General features: G+C 42.3%; 1 protein-coding gene across 6 annotated transcripts in view; it reads right to left on the reverse strand.

Annotated features, from left to right (window-relative positions):
• LOC112109992 (histone-lysine N-methyltransferase EZH2) overlaps positions 1 to 19636 on the reverse strand; it is an 87451-nt gene that overhangs the window by 35542 nt on the left and 32273 nt on the right. For 4 of the 6 annotated variants that reach the window (XM_026654078.2, XM_026654077.2, XM_026654079.2 and 1 more), the window contains 5 exons: positions 13565 to 13688; positions 11036 to 11164; positions 5033 to 5149; positions 2487 to 2607; positions 671 to 814 (listed from right to left, as the gene is read on the reverse strand). In XM_026654078.2, coding sequence (XP_026509863.1) covers positions 671 to 814; positions 2487 to 2607; positions 5033 to 5149; positions 11036 to 11164; positions 13565 to 13681 — 628 coding nt within the window. In that variant the 5' untranslated portion in view covers positions 13682 to 13688. The remainder of the gene's footprint in view (positions 1 to 670; positions 815 to 2486; positions 2608 to 5032; positions 5150 to 11035; positions 11165 to 13564; positions 13689 to 19636) is intronic. The other 2 variants (XM_026654080.2, XM_026654076.2) reach the window with 1 other exon arrangement.

Genomic DNA, 19636 nt, shown 5'->3' on the forward strand with positions numbered 1-19636 from the left:
AGCGCAGAAGTGAGGGTGTACTACCCTCATTTCTGTGCTGCCTCTAGAGGTAGATCTGATCTCACCACAAAGAGCAGCCATGCAGGGGAAGGACAAACCCTGTCCCTCCCCCGTGTGGCTGGACTAGCAGCTAGGAGCCCCACGCTCCCAGCAGCACAGGAGATCAGATTTCACAGGGGAGGGGTGATTTTTCACGGTCCATGACATGTTTTTCACAGCCGTGAAATTGGTACGGCCCTACTTATGACTAAAAAAACCTAACACTAGAACTATGGTTAAAACCAGCCCCAACTATATACAAAATAGATAATTTAAGAAAAGCCTGCGACAGCAAGATAACACTCCAACAACCATCATGAGCAGTGAAGGAACTGAGTGGAATCAGGGGCAGCTCTGCCTTTTATACCACTGCAGGTGGCACAAGGTAGCAGAATGCACATATGCTGCCTCAGTGCGTACCACTGAGGGAAAAATTTTCAACAGTGCACTAGACATGCACACACCTGAAGTGGAATGGATGTGTGCAATCACTAGAAGAAATAATGTTGTTAACTTCACTGAGCATAAATACAAAAATATAAATCTGAACATCTTCCATTTATTGAGGAAATAAATACAGGAAAAACTGCTACAATAATAAAGGTTTTTAAAATCTACTGGATTGACATACCCATTCTATTGCCTTCTCGGTCTTTCTGTTTTTCATCTTGCTCATCAGGATTGTCATCTCCATCATCATCATCTTCATCATCACTATACTGACCAAGTGCATTTACCAGCTCCACAAATATCTCATCATTGATAAATCCGCATTCTGAAATTCAGCAAGATTGGAAGTAAAGCCAAAAAAAAAAAAAAGTGTTTATTTCTACCCCATATTTCAGTTTTTTTTAAATGAACAACTATGGCTATATGTTTAGTTATCACGGGGTGGGCAAACTTTTTGGCCCAAGGGCCACATCTGGGTGGGGAAATTGCATGTAGGGCCATGAATGTAGGGCTCGGGCAGAGGGGTGGGGTATAGGAGGGGGTGTGGTGTGCAGGAAGGGGCTCTGGGAAAGGGCGCAGGAGGGGTGCAGGGTGTATGGGGGGCTCGGGGCAAGGGCGCAGGAGGGGTGCAGGGTGTACGAGGGGGCTCGGGGCAGGAGGTTGGGGTGCAGGAGGGGTGCGGCGGGGGTTGGGGTTCGGGGTGTGGGCTCCGACCCGGCGCCACTTACCTGGAGCAGCTCCAGGGTGGCAGCGGCGCGCAGCGGGGCTAAGACAGGCTCCCTGCCTGCCTTGGCCCCGCGCTGCTCCTGGAAGCAGCCGGCACCACATCCCTGCAGCCCCTGGGGGAGGAGGGGCAAAGGGCTCCACACGCTGCCCTCGCCTGCAGGTACCTCTCCCAAAGCTCCCATTGGCCGCAGTTCCCCGTTCCCAGCCAATAGGAGTTGAGGGGGCGGTGCCCTCAGGCAAGGGCAGCGCACAGAGCCCTCTGCCCCTCCCCCCCAGGGCTGCAGGGAGGTGGTGCCGGCCGCTTCCAGGAGCGGCGTGGGGCCCGCGATGCCACGGGGGTGGTAATCCCGCGGGCTGGATCCAGGCCGTAGTTTGCCCACCCCTGAGTTATCAGATCCTGTGCTCATAGCACATTACAATCCGTAAATTCAGTACAAGACAGGAGGGGCTGAGTAGGAGGATGAATGAGAATCAAGAATTTCTTATCTGTTAATTTTGAGGGATTTTTCCCAAATCCCTCTATGCCAGCCAAGAGAGGGAATATAAATCCTTCTACCAGAAAACAGGAATAGAAAAATAAAGCTCTAGTAATATCACACTTCCTATAAGATAAAGGGGACTGAGCTGGCTGGGGTACTGGTCACTTTGTGCCATACTGGCAATGAGGAGAGAGGTTGTTGGTAGTTCACTGCTATCCTCTCCCCAGTCATCCACACCACCCACCTAGGAAGCATGCCGGAGGAATTCAATCATACACAGTAAAGGCAAGTGAAATGCCAAAGAGTGTAACTCCCCATCTCTTGTCTCAATCTGGCTGTGCCATTTTGCCCTACAATTCAGAAGTCTTGTCAAAAGGGACAGGAGTATGTTTGGATTCTCCTTGAAATGTTTCACCACTTATCTAATCTCAAACCCAGCTATTACAATGATTAACTGTATGTTCTGGGCAACAAAGTTAACCTCGCTATTTCACCTCTCAGGACTTGTGTGAGGATTTAGTTTATATTTTCAAACAACTGCATAAATATTAATCCATGTACAAAAGCTAAGTAAGATTGTTATACTCACTATTCAACATGGCATAGGGGGATGATGGAGAATACTAAACAGTAATTAGTATTAGTAAATAGTAAGTCCTCAGGAATCATACTTCAGTTTTGATATTTAACTTATAAATAAAACTATATAATAAAGCTGACTGCTACAGAAGCAGCTGTTAATCATGTTTAGGTAGGAAGAAATGACTGATATACATGGTGTGTTGGACTCACCTCTGTCTCCATGTACTTTTCCATCATAGTTCTTGATCAGTTCTTCAATAAAGGTTCCATCCTGGTCAAGCACTTCATCTCCCATATAAGGAATGTTATGTAAAACCGTTTCATCCTCTACCTAAAAGTAATGTGGAAAGGTTTATGATTACAATAGACGCAATGAAATTCTCTCAGGGAGCACATGAGAAAAAATTTTGACGAGGCACCCATTTCAGCAGTGTGACTGTCCCAAACCTGCAATGGACAAGTGGCATTCCATATAATCACGTAATCATTCTGAAATAAAGTCACTTTTTTTCTGAAATAGAATACTCACATGAGCAGCTACTGATGCATAGCTATAGTGAAATTGCTATTCCACTATAACTATTCTGGTCAATTTCCCGCCCCCATGTAGGCAAGCCCTTATCCTCAACAGGATACTCATTATGTTAACAGATAATCTCTTGTCTAAAATGGATTAAATATCTGTCGATAATAATGCCTTTACAATTATTTAATTTAAATAAGATAAGTGTAACTTTTAATTTTGGCTTTCAGTGATAGAGGGTTGATGTTTCGTTTTTGTTGAGAAAAACATTTCGTTGTGAGTTGAGTTTTTTTGTGGATTAGCTGCTGATTTTATTTGGATTAAAAATCACTTCTAATAATAAGATCAGCCAGTTTGAGGCACATATAGTAATTTGTATATTTTGTATTTTTTTATTCTAAATAAAAATGGTTGCCTTCAGCACACTAAACTAACATGAAAAAGGATGACCGATTATATGTACAGTGTCAAAAGTGCAGTTCCCTAAGTAATTTGCATGTCTGTTCATAAATAAGTAGTCAGATCATACAATAAATCCCGGCTCTCAGAGAATTAACATCACTTAATGGAGACTGACAGTAGATTATGCAATAATTATCAATAATTTATTAGGACTTCCTTCTGGACACACAAGGCATTCGTCCTAATTTCTAAAAACTTAGTTCAAATTTGACTTAGGTCAAAATCTAGACCTTAACTGACATCTGTCCTAAATACAAAGCCATTGTACATAATCAGGATTTCTATTCTGGTGAGGCCAAGGACTGGAATATCCTTAACTTTGCAATACCCACGTTATGGAACCCTGGAAGATTTAGGTGAGAAAGGTTAAGTCTATAGTAGGGTTACCATACGTCCGGATTTTCCCGGACATGTCCGGCTTTTTGGGCCTCAAATCCCCGTCCAGGAGGAAATCCCACAAAGCCGGACATGCCCGGGAAAATAGGGAGGGAGGGGCCGGTTGTGCTCGGCCGGGGGCCGGCGGTGCAGGGCCGGGGCTGGCGGTGCGGGGCCGGGGGCAGGGGCGGAGTTGGGGCGGGCCCGGGGCCCCGTGGAGTGTCCTTTTTTTAAATTAAAATATGGTAACCCTATCTATAGCCAGTGCTATCTCTCTCTCTCGGCTTGAGCATTAACACTCACCAAGTGTAAATAACAAATATCTTTAAAATGTCCTCTTTCTAAAAATGAATCAGTACTAAAACTTTTGTCTGCTCAGAAAAACCTGCCATCCAGTCACCTTTTTAATATTCAACCTTTTTTCATATGTTTTTCAAGTTTATGAAGTAACTGGTAAAAAAATGAAAGAGGAAATTGGGTAGAGCAAGAAAAGAAAACTGATGTAAAGCAGTGCAGAAAGCAATATTTCAGGTATTTTATATAGATCTAAATATTAAAACAAATGGAATAGGTTTCTATTCTTTTGGATATACTAGTTTATTGGTTTCCACTTACACTGTAATTTATCTCCCCAAATGCACACAGCTTCTATTTTTTAAACTTACTTTAACATATATTGCAACGCCAGGCAGCATCTTTGGAGACACCTATATTAAATGTACGAATGGTTTATGTATGATTGCATTTTACTCCAGGGGGAAGGGTTAACAGCTCCTCCAGGAACTAAAATATGGTAAGTCACTGAGACTAACCAACTCTAGAGAAGTTCCAACAGTGCAGGTAGTTTACATATTCTGGATCAGGCTGGGTTTGCCAGCGACTGGGAAAGAGAGAAAAGGCTTCTGATATAAAAAGGATGAGCTTGAACTGGCTCATGGCTTTCATTTTGATTCAGCAGATGGACATCACTCTGTCCAAAGGGAGGCCCCAACCCTTGCTAAAGGGTTAGAAGGAATGTTGGCATATCAGACTCCCCATATGGAAGATCGGTGGTTTCTGGTACATTTAATGTGGGTTTAAATCTGTTTTCTCTGTAATGCTTTTGCCCTATGAATAAATATGCTTGCTTAGAAGAGCTGTATGGATACTGGGAAAAACACTATCAATTGTCATCTGAAAGAAAGCCATGCAGGAGCTGGCCTTTAACCAGACTGGCTTGCTGGAGATATCACAGTGGATGGCAGCGGTCTGTGTAGTCATAAAAACCCAGTCAGAAGGGAGTGGGAGAAAGGTTCCTACCAAGACATAGGAGACAGGGCAGACCTGAGTGGCATTCCTGGAGTGGACTACAGGTGCAGGAATACAGGTGCAGTTAACCTGAAAATGTGACACTTACCATAAAATTTTGCTGAAGGGGAGACCAAGAATACATTATGGGCACTGAAGCAACTGCATTCAGAGTCTTGAGCGGGATGACTTGTTTTGGAAAATCTAAGTCACTGGTAACAGAGCACTGAAACGAGAGGTAGAAATTACACTTCTCTCCTGGTAGCAATTTTGATAACAAAATACAAAAGGATGTTTCAATTTATCAAATTTAAACCATATCAGAATTAGGTAAGTCTGTCTTTGGAAAAATGCATCAATTTTTAGGTGGTAGCATTAGGAATAGGTTTAATAAGCAAGAGACACAAATTATTTTGTTTGCAGAATATTTGTTAATAGTTTCCATAGCATGGTGTTCTTTGTTTACTATCCCATACAATGATATCCATGCTCTCATGTACCATTACACTCAGCCTACTTACCAGAAAAACATCATTGCATTTGGTTATCTAAAACAGATTTAGTACTTGATGATAAACTGTCTTATCTGGTGTTTACAGTGTATTAACTAGATGTCGGGGAGACAAAGAAGAATTCCTCCAGGCTTCACATTAATGCACCACTGAGATCAAGTAAGAATTTCTTTTTAGAAATATTAATATGTTGATCCTTTAATACCAGAAAATCTACTTCAACAAGTTATCACTTCAACTTGTCTAAGTCTTGACCTCCACTGTATTCCTATCCTATCCCAAAATCTTTGACCATGTATACTGTGTGCAGGACAACAGTAAAGTGAAATTTACTCTAATACTGAACTCTGAACTGTCAAGCAGTGCTTTCAATATGACACTCTTTTACGATTCACTTTTTTGCAGACCTAGAACAGGAAGGAAGAGAAATCACAAAAAGGATGAGAGAGGACAGAACATTCAAAATGTGAAATGAGAAATGGTTTTAAAAATGAAACAATTGGTTAGTCCTAGAACAGGGGTCCCCAACGCGGTGCCCGCGGGCGCCATGGCACCCGCCGGGGCATCCATGTGCGTCCACCTACTGGCCGCCGGAAAGCAGCCACCAAAATGTCGCCGAGAAGCGGCAACGTCAAGAAGCACTACCGCCGAAATGCCGCCGAATTTCGGCGGCGACGCCTCTTGATGACGCTGCTTCTTCACGGTGGCATTTCGGCGGCTGCTTGTCCAGCGGCCACGGTCCTTGGGGGAAAAGGTTGGGGACCACTGTCCTAGAATAATACATAAACATTCTAACCCAGGGCCTGAAAAATCCACTAGCTCTTATAACTGGGGGCACCTACACAACCAGTTCCTGAGGTTCTATTTTTAAAGTTTCTAGCCCTTATACTTGCAACGGTAACCCTCCCAATTATAGGCAGAGGTGGTAACTGCCTATACTTAAGGCTGCTCAACACTTCGCCTTTGGGAACCCTGTTTAGAGTTGCTTATAACTTTACCAAACTTTAACCATTCAGGCAGAATTTTTTAATGCCAAGTATCTGCCTGGCTGACTAGTTGTTATTGTTTTCTTTTGTTTTGTTTTTTTAGTTTCAGCTCGAACAATTCAGCCATTTCTCAGAACACATTTAGGGAAAAACACATTGTTGTGCCCATGTTAAATACTTAAAAAAAAAAAAAAAAAAAAAAAAGGTTTAATTCAGAAGCTTTAACACTTCCTTGGTTTGGAGCCACAAGCTGATGTGCAGCAAGGATGGGAGGGAAGAGATTCCTTTGTGTCACTGTATGACATGCACAATACATAAAAGGTCCCACATTGTATAAAATCACACATAAAATAACTATGTTTAAAAATAATATTAAGGTTACAAAGTCAAGCAGTCAAGAGTTAGGAAATGCAAGAATTAAGATTGTCCATACAATCTTAATTCAGTGCTCTTGTACATATGTATTATACCATTTTTACTTAAAACTATCATATTTCACACAGGACACCTGCCTTATTCAGTGCATAGGACGGACGATTCTCCTTCAATGGATAACTATTCAATATTTTGGTTTTATCTTCATTGTTTAATGTGTGGCCACATGCCTTATTTACTGCACACTATTCAAACACTGCTCTGAAAACAGCATTATTAATTTCCTCATAGGCTTTTCTACAGCACTCATCACTATAGTATCTATCTATCTATAATATTAAAAAAACAAAAACACCAACTGGCTTTAGTTGCAGCTGCAAGTGCTCAGCAATTCTGTAAATCAAACCCCAGGATCTCAAGCTGGGTATCCAGAAAATGTGGCACCACACAGGAACTTTGCAGCACGGGCAGGGACAGAATTCAGAGCGGCATTCAACCGCTTGAACCATGAAACCATCCTCTCTCTTCCTGCACATCCCTGTCTCTGTCAGTATACACCTTGCAACTTCTGCAACGAGTGAGATAGATCCTACAGACAACAGCCTTCTCCTTCATTACACAACCTCAATTCATCCTCAGAGCAAGTCTGTCCCATACATTGAATGAGGCAGGGGTTCTGTGGGGAAAAAATAGTATGGGATCATGTAAGTAAAGACTATATCATAATGCATACACAAAAAGGAACCAAATGAAGCTTGTATGGAAAATTTTACTTCTGGCATTTCTCCAACTCTTGAGTATTTGACTTCACAACTTTATTCATATTAAACACATTAAAAGAATGTTACAGTGTGCAAACTACTCCACCTGGGTACGCAGACAGACAGCTGCAGTACCTTTGTTCCTGTACTGCTTTGACAGTCAGGAGCAATGTGAAATTAACAAGACACTGATCAGTTTCACCATATGCTTTTCAGAAGCCTTTATGCTGCTTTAGGGGTACAGTAGTGGACCTCTATTCCCATCAGAGTACCGAGGAAGATTAGAGGAAGGGGAGACAGAAAGCTTTCTTCCAAAAGCCAGCAAAGTAGGCTTCAAATTTCCAAAGACACCTTAACTTGGAAGACTATCAGTCCCTGGCTAGTTGGTGTCTTTAGAAATTTGATTTAGATTTAATTCTTTGACTAGTAGCTCTCTAGCAATTTTTTCATGCCATCATTTAAGTCTAGAAAGTACGCAAAATTATAAAAATGATTTTGTCCTTTAAAAAAAAGAATATAACTAAAAATCTCAAGGCAACATTATGTTTATGCAAAGTTAAGAACAAAGTCAATATTTTAAATCCCATTTATGATCCTGTGTGATACTCTGCCTGCTTTTGAACTCTGTTCAATAATCATTAAATAAAGAAATTACATTCGTGGGAGTGGCTCTGGTCAATGCCACTCAATAGTCTAGTGAGTCACTGGAGGCAACAGAAAACCAAGGTCTGTGGCTCCACAGAAACAGAGGAGCGTCACCTATAATACTTGCAACCCACACTGAATGTGTCACCCTCATGAAAACTGCACACAAGATATCAAGTCTCCAGCCAATGTATTTGAGACAAAAATAAATATTTAAATTTATTTTAAAAGGATTCAGATACATTTTTATAAATTGTCTTAATCCTCCTATTATAAATTATGGCAATTTTTAAATCAAGTATTGAGAGTAGAGTTCTTCTGAGAGTGCTTTCTGAGACAAACTGGATTAGAATGCAATAATCAATTCATTGATTCAGACAGGAAATTAACATAAAATTCCCCTTCGATCAAGAAGGCAATTCAAGCTAGCAAGTCAAAATCTGATATATCCAAATCATAACTCTGAAGGTGAAATTTGGCTCTTTTCCTCTAAAGAACTGAAAAAATTGATGCATGACCCTTACAACAATTTTTGTTTTCAGCACTTGTTAAAACTACTGTCAAATACTATCAAAAGCTCTCATCCTGTATGTATGTGGGTGTAGCCCATGCAAGTATGGAGCCCCACTGACTTCAGTGTGACTTTCCCTGTGTGCATTGTTTTGTAGGACTGGAGCCAGTCATCTGTTTTCCATTTTTGCTTGCAGGACTACTTTCATAAGAGAGAGGAGTAGAAGGAACACTAAGGCCTTGGCTACACTCGCGGATTCACAGCTCTCCGAGGGGAATAGCTTGCAGCGTGCGAGGGAGCGTGCAGCGCTGCAGGCGCTGATTACACTGGCGCTTTACAGCGCTGCACTCGCTGCGCTCAGGGGGGGGGTGTTTTTTCACACCCCTGAGCGCAGCAAGTGCAGCGCTGTGAATTACCAGTGTAGCCAAGGCCTCTGACACATGGGCTGGAAATAGTTTCAAAAAGAAGACAAATGGAGGATACATATATTTATGGCTAAAAGTACTAATTGTATAAAAGTTCCCTTTTAAAAATTTCAGATTTTCTGTTATTTTTTGCCCCTTCATAAAAAGTAATCCCCCTCCCAAAACACAGAAGATTTGTCAATTAAATTCACTTTCTTTTTATGGCAAGCCCTTCTCAATTTGATGAGTAGGAAGACACTTTCCTTGTCATCAGATCATTTCACATCAAAAAGTCAATCTACCTATGGAAGCTAAACTAGCTTAAGTTTGCTGACATTAGGGTTTTGCACCCGTTTAAGAACAGATTTAAAAAATTTATTAAAGCTAATGTTAAAATTATATAATTCACAAGTTGAGAAAAGAGTGTCTGTATACCTGGGTATAGTGCTTAAATTATCCACAAATACAAAGTTTGTTTTTAAAGTCATAAGATACATATAGTACATAATCAGCAGTATCCCAAATTTGGTGAGTAAATTTAAGAATACAGTTTAGATCAGAGGTGGGCGAACTACGGCCCGCGGGCCACATCCAGCCCGTGGGACCAACCTGCCCGGCCCCGAGCACCTGGCCCGGGAGGCTCGCCCCCAGCCCCTCCCCTGCTGTCCCCCCTCCCCCGCAGCCTCAGCTCTCTCGCTCCGCCGCCAGCGCAATGCACTGGGCGGTGGGGCTGTGAGCTCCCGGGGCAGTGCAGCTGCAGAGCTCGACCTGACTCGGTGCTCTGAGCTGCATGGTATGGCGGCGGCGTGGCCCGGCTCCAGCGCCGCCAGCCACTGATGCTCCCGGCAGTGCGGTAAGGGGGCATGGAGCAGGGGGGTTGGATAGAGGGCAGGGGAATTCGGGGTGGTGGTCAGGGGGTGGGGGTGTGGATGGGGGCGGGGAGGGAACAGGGGGTTGAATGGGGGCAGGGGGCAGTCAGGAAGGAGGAGTTGGATGGCGCGGCAGGGGGCAGTCAGGGGCAGGGGTTCCAGAGGCAGTCAGGGGACAGGGAAAAGGGGTAGTTGGATGGGGCAGGGGTCCCGGGGGGGAGGGGCCCCATCAGGGAACGGGGTGTGTGTGGATGGGGCAGGAGTTCGGGGGGGCGGGAGGGGAAGACAGGAGGTGGGGGCCGGGCCACGACCTCCTCCCCTAACCGGCCCCCCATACAATTTACGAAACCCGATGCAGCCCTCAGGCCAAAAAGTTTGCCCGCCCCTGGTTTAGATATTAGCATCCAAATATTCGGGTACATCACTCACAAAAAGTTACATAGAGAGATGGTTGTGAAAAGGACATACATCAATGAGTGAAGACTGTCCCTCAGTAATTGAGAATTTAGGGTAGATTGTCCATTTAGAAATGAGGAAAGTATTTCAGTTACTTTCCCCAGTTTAAACTACATCCATTTTCAACCTACTTAGTTAAGCCAGTGCAACTTTTCTAGTATAAGCGAGGTCTATGCAAACTAATCTGTTCACTATTTTCATGCACGTTCTTTTATGAAGTGAGGGCCTGATCCAGCTGCCATTTAAGGCAACAGAAGTTTTTCCATTGACGTTAGTGACAGGTAGATCATATCCCAAGTTCCCATGAGACAAGGCCTGATTAAAGGATGGTAATGTGTGATCTAAGCATTTTCTGCTGCAAAAAGACTTAATTTTGTGCACGTTAGGATCTTAACTAAGTAGCATTTTATTGATTTCTTCCCAGTAAGCAGGTGATAGGAGTAATAATCAATAATTCCTAGAAAGGTGCTAGGGCTTCATATAAAAAGAGAACATTAGTGGCTAACACATGATCTACCAGCCAATTTTTCACCAGTAAAACCAAAATGTGCTGACAACTTTGTAACTAGAATTACCACAACACGTTAACCAACCTCCCTGGTCCCACGCAATGAGCTCACAGAAGTCATGATGTGTACAGGCTGTATCCTACGTTGTTTCCATTCTTGATTTAAGATTTCTGTTCTTTCCAGTATCTTCTGACGATTAGAATTAAACATACTCTAAGAATGAAAGAGAATTGTAAATGTTGCAAGCAAATTAAGAAAGGAGTCAAAATTCATTTAATAACCTCTTCAAGTACTATCAGGTCTATTTTATTTAGGGTGACCAGACGTCCCGATTTTATCGGGACTGTCCCGATATTTGCTTGTTTGTCCCGCGTCCTGACCCATGTGCGGTCGGGACACTGGACAAACAAGCAATTTTGCCCTCCCGGAGGGACTCTCGCTCCCCCCCGCCCCGACTCCGCCCCCCTCCTTCCCCTATTGGATCCCTCCCCAAATCCCCGCCCTGGCCTCGCCTCTTCCCCAAGCACGTGGCATTCCTCCTCCCTCCCAGGCTTGCAGCTGTAATGGCGGCGCAAGCCTGGAGGGAGGGGGTGGTGGTGGCATGGCTTCCAGTTCCTGGAGCTGGTGAGTCGTCAGTACGAGCTCCGGCACCGGGCGGGCAAGGGGGGCTGGCAAGGGGGCTGCTCCCCCAGGAGGGAGACGGGGGGGCTCCGGACCCCGGCAGCGGCCGGGGAGAGTGGCTCGGGGCCGTGCAAGCGGGCCATGTAAAGTTTATCGGCTCGAGGGGGACCCCGGCCGGCTCCTCGCCCCTGTAGGGGGGTAGTGTCCCTGCCCCACGCCCCGCTTCAGCATGTGTTGCCGGCTGCCGCAGGCCAGGTAAGGAGCCAGGTCCCCCCCTCCCCCTTCGTCCTGGCTCCTCAGCTAAGCCCTACCCCCCTCCCTCCTGGGGGAGCAGCCCCCTTGCCCACCCGGTGCCAGAGCTCGTACTCACCAGCAGCTCCAGGAACTGGAAGCCGCGTCACCACCCCCTCCCTCCAGGCTTGCGCCCCATTACAGTTGCAAGCCTGGGAGGGAGGAGGAATGCCGCTCAGCTGAGGAGCCAGGACGAGGGGGGAAACTCGGCTTCTTACCTGGCCTGTAGTGGCCGGCAGTACATGCTGGCGCGGGGCGGGAACGCTACCCCCCTACAGGGGCGAGGAGCCGGCCGGGGTCCCCCCCGAGCCGATAAACTTTACATGAGCCGCTCTCCCCCGCCGCTGCCGGGTCCGGAGCCCTGCACCTCTCCTGCTCAGCTGTGCTCCAGCGGCTCCTTCTCGGTGGGGCGCGCCGCATGTGCCCGCGGCCACGGGGAGGGCAGCGCGCGCGGCCGCGGCCTGCTAATTTCCCCGGCTCCTGCGAAACGGCTTTTTTTTTTCCCCCTCCGACCCCCGATATTTCATTTCTGTGATCTAGTCACCCTAATTTTATTAACAAAGCATACATCTTTGAAAACACTAACTGCACTTAAGCAGCACCATGATAATACATAAAATGAACATAAATTTTACTAGAAAAATAATTTTCAGCATTTCTACCTGTTTTGAAAAGTATTTTTCCTCTTAAATATTTAAATATAGAATTATGGAACAGTTATTTTTCTTTAAAGTAGCCATGTTCACCGGCAAAAAGAGGGGTCCTGTATTTCCATGATTAAACAATACAAATCACAGATAAACATATTTCATAGTTTCCAGGTGGATTGATTTATATATAGTCACAAAAATCCTTGACATTAATGCATATGATATGAAAGGCAAACAGACTTAAGGATCCTAGTGTCACTTTTATTGTAAAGATTACAATTTTTACACATAGCCTATATTACCAACACTATGCTTCATGATCTAATGCTTCCGTTCTCAATAACTCAATTTTAAGTTACTCAGGCTTGATCTCAGCCATGATATGACTTTATATTTTTAAAGGTGAGAAAGTATAGTCAGTGATTTCTGAATTATGGGAAAGTGGAAATAAAAAGGCCAACCCATCTCTACTGTTTCCCCCCTACATTAAAGGAATTAAACAAAAAATGGGGTTGAAGGGGCGTTGTGGAAGAGCTGACTCAACATTGTCTGTGGAGAGGTACTGAGACTGACTGTATTATCCCTCCTTCCTCCTCCTACATGCACGCCATTTCTGAATGTTTGGAGATCTAGGGTTTCATGATGGTGCTGCAGGACAGGGAGGATATGGCCACTCTCCACAGAATCAACTCCCCTAAAAACTGCAAGGATTTTTCAAGCATAAATGAATACTGATCTTTAGCATATCCTGACTGAATTAAATGTGTAACCGAATGTATTGTGTAAATGCCTGCCTATAAATTCATAATTCTAATTAGACATTAACTATTAAGTGCCAAAAAGTGTATTAAGATTGAGATGTGCAACACCTTTTATTTTAAAAAAATGAGTATTTATATCTTCTTCAGAAAAATCATATTTTCCAACAAATATATACATAAAATATATTTTGTTAAGTGCAAGATTTCAATTCTAATTTATATTTCAGAAAAAAATCCATTCCAATGCCTACCATATAAGATTTTCCATGAAGGAGGTACAGGTGACATACCTTAACTTCATCTGCCCGGCGGAACCTCTTGAGCTGCCTCAGTCGCATGTATTCTGATTTTACACGCTTCCGCCAACAAATTGGTCCCTTTTCAGATTTCTTTCCGGTCTGACCCATGATTATCCTGTAATCAACAATATCATGTTAAGATTCACTGACCTAGCCACTATAGATAGGATAGTGTTTTATAGATCATTTTACAGTGACTGAGCAGATAGATGGACAATGGGTTAAAGAAAAATCAGACATTTACAGAAAAAAGTTAACCTTCCAAGACTTGATCCTGTAAGGTGTTGAACAGCCTGGCCCTAATCCAGCAAAGCGGTTAAGCATGTTCTTAATTTTAAGCATGGGAGCAATTGCACTGGAAGTCAATGGGATTACTCATGTGCTTACAGTTAAGCACATGCTTAACTGCCACCCTGCTCAGCACGTTGCAGGATCAAGCCCTTACTCAGGAAGCCAATGGAAAAGTTCAGATGCTGAGAAACGCTTCACACTATGAAGTAACTAAAGTATTGAGAAGTTAAACTGTCTAGTTATAAAGTATCAGGGGGTAGCCGTGTTAGTCTGTATCTACAAAAACAACAAGGAGTCTGGTGGCACCTTAAAGACTAACAGATTTTTTGGGCATAAGCTTTCGTGGGTAAAAACCTCACTTCTTCAGATGCATAGAGTGAAAGTTACAGATGCAGGCATTATACACTGACACATGGAGAGCAGGGAGTATTTCCATGTGTCAGTATATAACGCCTGCATCTGTAACTTTCACTCTATGCATCTGAAGAAGTGAGGTTTTTACCCACGAAAGCTTATGCCCAAATAAATCTGTTAGTCTTTAAGGTGCCACCAGACTCCTTGTTGTGTTTGTCTAGTTATAGTTTGTATTTGAGTCTCAAACTGGAAGCCACATTACTGTGAATGTCACCAGGGATATGGAGAACCAGAATAAGATATTTAAACAAGCTACTATTCAGCAGTACCATTGTTTTAAATGTTTTAACTATAAAAGCACTATTGTGTAAACAAGTATTATGGAGGTACGAGTTTAAAACTGAATAAATTCACAAGATAGACAAAAAAAATTCTCCAACCATAGTATAAAGTAAGCTATTTACATACACTTGGTCCTAAATACAGGAAAGGACATGTATATCATTTATTTACAAGCTTTTTCACACAAATATTAACAATCAGACAATGAAAAAAATATTGAGATTCATGTGTGCTTTGTATTAAAAAAAATCTGCACATTTTGCCAACATACCTACGTAATGGTCTCATAACAATGCCAAATACTTTAAATAGCTGTCACCATTTAAAGTACATTGCACTTCCTGGTTGCCAACAATGCTAGAACTCCTAAAACAAAGCCATTCCCTCAAGACTTGCCTATATTAAAGAAATGAACCACTACAGCCTACTGTATTTTATTTGAACTTTACTTTAATTTGCAACAGTGCATTATATTCACAATAACCACTCTGGCTAGCAGAGCTGAAAAAAATCCAGTGGATCGGCGAAAGTAGGAAGCTCTTAGGCAAGTGTCATCAACTTCTGCAGAATCATTTCTCGCTTTTGTGGTTGTGAAGATAACCTCCTAAATGTAAACTAAAGGCCAGGTCTACACTAAACAGTTAGGCTGACCCAGCTATGTCACTCAGAGATGTGAAAAATCAACCAGCATTGACAACATCAGATCAACGGAAGAATTTGTTCAGCAACCTAGGTACCGCCTCTCGGGGAGGTAGATTAACTACAGTGGCAGGAGATCCCGTTGCTTTAATTAGCATCTACACTGAAGTGCTACAGCGTTTCTAGTGAAGACATAGCCTGAGTAACCGATGCAGAACCGTCTTCCTTAATCTAGAGACAAATGGTTTTAGTGCCTGTGCTGTTTGTCAGAACTTTGCCACACTTCCTGAAACAGTACTGAAAACAATTTTGTCCAGGTTACACTAATAAACAGTTTTCAGGAGACAAAGAACTGTTTTTAGCAACTGTTCGGTTTCCCAGTATAGACAGAACATGAAGAGTTCAGATGGACTATAGGACAATCTTATAAGTAACAACTATAAAGCTGAAGTCTAATAAATCTTAGAATGACTTCTCTCATATTTATATTTAAAGACTAATCATATATAAAAGTCTCAAGAAACCTGAAATACTTATTTACACAAAAATCTATTATGTTAATTATGACATCTATTACTATGCAGGGTGTGGAGAAGGAAATATATTAATCTGAAATGTTGTAGGACGTGTTAAACAAAAATGTATGCTTGGGTACATTGTTGGAGAAAGACCAAAAAACACACACTGATAACTATTTTTTTTGTGGGAGTCAAATGATCCCAGAGTGTCCAACTCTTTAAATGAGCTCTCCAGTCTAGATTGGATGCATCTATACTGACTATAATTGACTGTCAGAAGACTGAAGAATGCTACTTTCATAACATTGTGACAGTGAGTCCACCACAGCTGGGATTTCCTTTTGAAATATACTGTTTAAGTTGGGTTTACAATTCTTTACCAACCAGTATTGTAAAGACCTCATTCTTCAACATGAATAAGACTTTATGCACCATGGCAGAAATCACAACCCTCTATGAGCGTGAGAAAAATTATCATCTGCTATGAGAATGATGTAGAATGGTGATGGCTGACCATATGTTTACAAATCTTTCCTCTGAAAGGCATGCTCTGCTTGAGTTTTGAGTCCAATGTGGCTCCTATAAACAGAAACTATTGCCTGGATGTTACAATGTCTTTTCTCAATTTATTCTGACATTATTTATATGTCGTAGTCTCTCAAAGAGAGCATATCTGGGATACAGCTGTCTTTTCTGGATGGAGTTTTTAATCAGAAAATTGTCTAAATTAAGCAAGTCAAAAATCCCTTGCCTCCTTCAATGTGCCACAACTACCGGAAGGCATTTCATAAAAACTCTTGGGGTGGTAGAAAGACCAAAAAGGAGGACTTTATATTAGACGCGATTTCCTTACACTACAAAAAGTGATGGGATGATCTTACAGAGATATAGAAATAAAAGAAATAATAATATCTTATAGACACCATATGGAATCAAAAACTATTTATAAATGAATTCAGCTTTCTGATGTCCAATAGGGACCTCCGTCTTTTTTTAGAATTAGAAAATACCTTGAATAAAAACTTTTCCCCCTGAAACTGCTCAGCACTTCCTTTGTAGCATACCTGCTTGTAAAAAGAGAGGGAACTCTAATTTCAACATGATCTCATGAAAAGGGGGAGGAGGGATTCAGAACGGTCACAAACTGAACTGCATTATCTATTGTGTACTCTCTCTAAAAATCATCCGCCCAAAGTTATTGATTGCTGGTTGCCATAAAAATGGCACAGGCAATCTTCAGTTGGGGTAGGAAAAGCTAAGGTGGGAAACTGCTAAACACCTCTGTCCTTATGTCAAATCTGAGGTTATATTTGTGGTTTATTGGCTTCCACCAATAAAGAGTTTGGGGCTGGATGTGTACAGAACATAGAAAAGCCTTTTTGAAGGACAAGATAAAGTTTTTCTTTCTTTCGACATAGCTTGTGCCGAGGCAGGTGAAGACCAGATGGACTTTCTCATTCAGCAAAGATCAGAGAGGAAGTACAATTCTGTTTCTAGAGAATGAACCCAGGAGGTCATATATGGGGTGAGAAGTCTCCCCAATAGACAAAGGAAATCCCTAGAGTCACTGCCATCCTGTCAATTAGCTTGTGAAAGAGAACTGCATCCTCTGAGGAGAAAAAGAAGTTGTAATCCCCCCACAGTAACATCTGAGTGTGTCTAATTCTCCAATTCATTATCTGTTTCATAACTTTGTTCAGCTATCGTCAGTTCTTCTTTCTTTAAAAGAGCATCCAGTAAGACAGTAGGCACTGTTTTTTTTTACCTATAGACTAATCCAGAAACTGGATCGGATCCTTGCAGTCTCTCTCAAATCCTAGGTGGGAAAGTTTCTTTATATAAAAAGGATGCTCAAGCTCTCTATGTTGCCCAGGGAAGGGCCAGTATGGCCATCTCACCCATGGATGAACTTGCCACTCCAGCCAGAAGTCCATATTTGGATCCATGCAATAGAATTTAGCATAAGGATCCTCCATACACTTCTTTGGAAGTGTATTTCTCCTTATGACATGGGATTAGTTCAGATTCAAAGTCCTGTTGCAGATTCAAACTTGTTTACGATCCCAACTGTAAAGGTGTATCAGTGATCTCACCTGCAGGACAGAAAATGGTGAAAGTACTTATTCAGAAATCCTGAAAGGGTCTTGGGTGGAGGAAGAGGTAGAGAAATTCATATGTCTTCTACTCTTCTTTTTGTCAGTGGTGGAGTATCAAGCATACGTGACCGGAGTCATCGTTGTTACTCTGAATAAGTGGTTATCCGATGCTGCCAGACCTGAGACATGAAGATGCAGATCCATGTGGTAGATTTGTGCAATCCCTGTAACAGACTGTTGGCAAGCCAGTTTGGAACCGGTACTCAGCTCCCTCTTTCTGTATCTGAGAATCTGTCTCCTTATGCTTAGTCTTCTGTTGGGGAGTTCTAGAATCCAAATGGTCAGATCTGAAAGTACACAGAACATCTCTTGGTGCTTGTAACAGAGTCCTTTCTTCTCACTGGTTTCTTAGCCGCACTGGCACACACGGTTCTGAAGAACTTCTCTCTCATGGACTGGCTCTGGATACAGAGACCGACAGTAGTGAGGAGTCTTCTGCTTTTAGGTTTTGGATCTGGTAATGTTGGATCCTGTCTCATAACTTTTGTAGAGCATGGAACTGAAGCTGCAGAAATTTTTGCTGCTTCTTGGCTCCTGAGGTATTAGGGACTGAAGCCAGTTTGTGGAATCTCTTAGATCCTAGTGAAGTATCAGTTCTGGCAGCTGCCAATGCCTCCTGCACTACTATAGCCTGCAGTTTCTTCTGTCACAGCATCCTTGCTTAGAATAAAAGCAGAGTATCTTGAACACCCTGACAGAGACTATCATGCTCCTAGATACACCAGGAAGCTAGTTTGCACACTGGATGTCAAAAACACTAATGGACACTACAGCTGTTAAATCCCAATCTCTTAATATTCGGATCTGTTATCTCAAAACTGAAGGATCGAATCTAACACTTCATTAAACATATATGTAAATGTAAAAAAATTAACACTACTTAAAAATAACTATATACACAAACTATCCTAAAAGCCTATGCTAAAACTATTCAGAAGGCACTGAAATAAGAGGAGGGCCTGCAAGTTTGTTCCTGAACTGACAGCCGGTTGAGATAGGAAGGAACTGAAGCAGCCGGAGTACCTTGCCCCTTTTATAACCTTGCCCTAATAATGTTCAGGAATGGTGAGAGAAGTGGGGGAGGGTAAACACTCCAATGGGCATTGCTAGTTAAAGTTCCACTGTGTAAGCTGCATCTGGTCAGTGCATCCTGTTAATGGAAATATACAGGAGACATGCAAAGAACAACTGGATTTGCATCCACGACTACAAAATTGAAAAGCTAATGCATTAAAGGGACAAGTTGTCACAACTACTCAATTTTAAATATAAATTAGAAATCACTTCAGGGCCTGACTACAGAAATTGCAGTGGTTTAATTAAAGGCAAGAGATTTAACAGACTTACTTAAACTTCTACAACTTCGCATGTGTACACTTACTTTGGTTTAAACCTGGCTTATAGGAGTATACACACATGAAGTTGTAGAAGTTTACTTAAGGTGTGGCATTAAAAAGATTTTAGCTATACTGATTCAACCCTTGCAACCACCGGCCAATTGCTGTGGTTTTACAATCATTTTTGTTTTCCTATCTTTCTCACTTCTGTTCCTGTGTGAAAAACCTACACAGACGGGAAACTAATTAAGGGCCCAATCCTGGAAACATACAAGTAGCTTTACTCAGACAGTAAAATTACATTTGTAAAATGTGCCCAGGACTGGGCCTCAACTGACTATATAGGAAGACAATGAAAGTGATTTGTAGATTGCTTTTACTTGTGTATTTGATAGCAATGAACAAAAAAAAATTCTCATTCACTTA

The sequence above is a fragment of the Terrapene carolina genome, unplaced genomic scaffold (genome assembly GCF_002925995.2).
Source record: "Terrapene carolina triunguis isolate 2854851 unplaced genomic scaffold, T_m_triunguis-2.0 Scaffold180, whole genome shotgun sequence".
NCBI lineage: Eukaryota > Metazoa > Chordata > Testudines > Emydidae > Terrapene > Terrapene triunguis.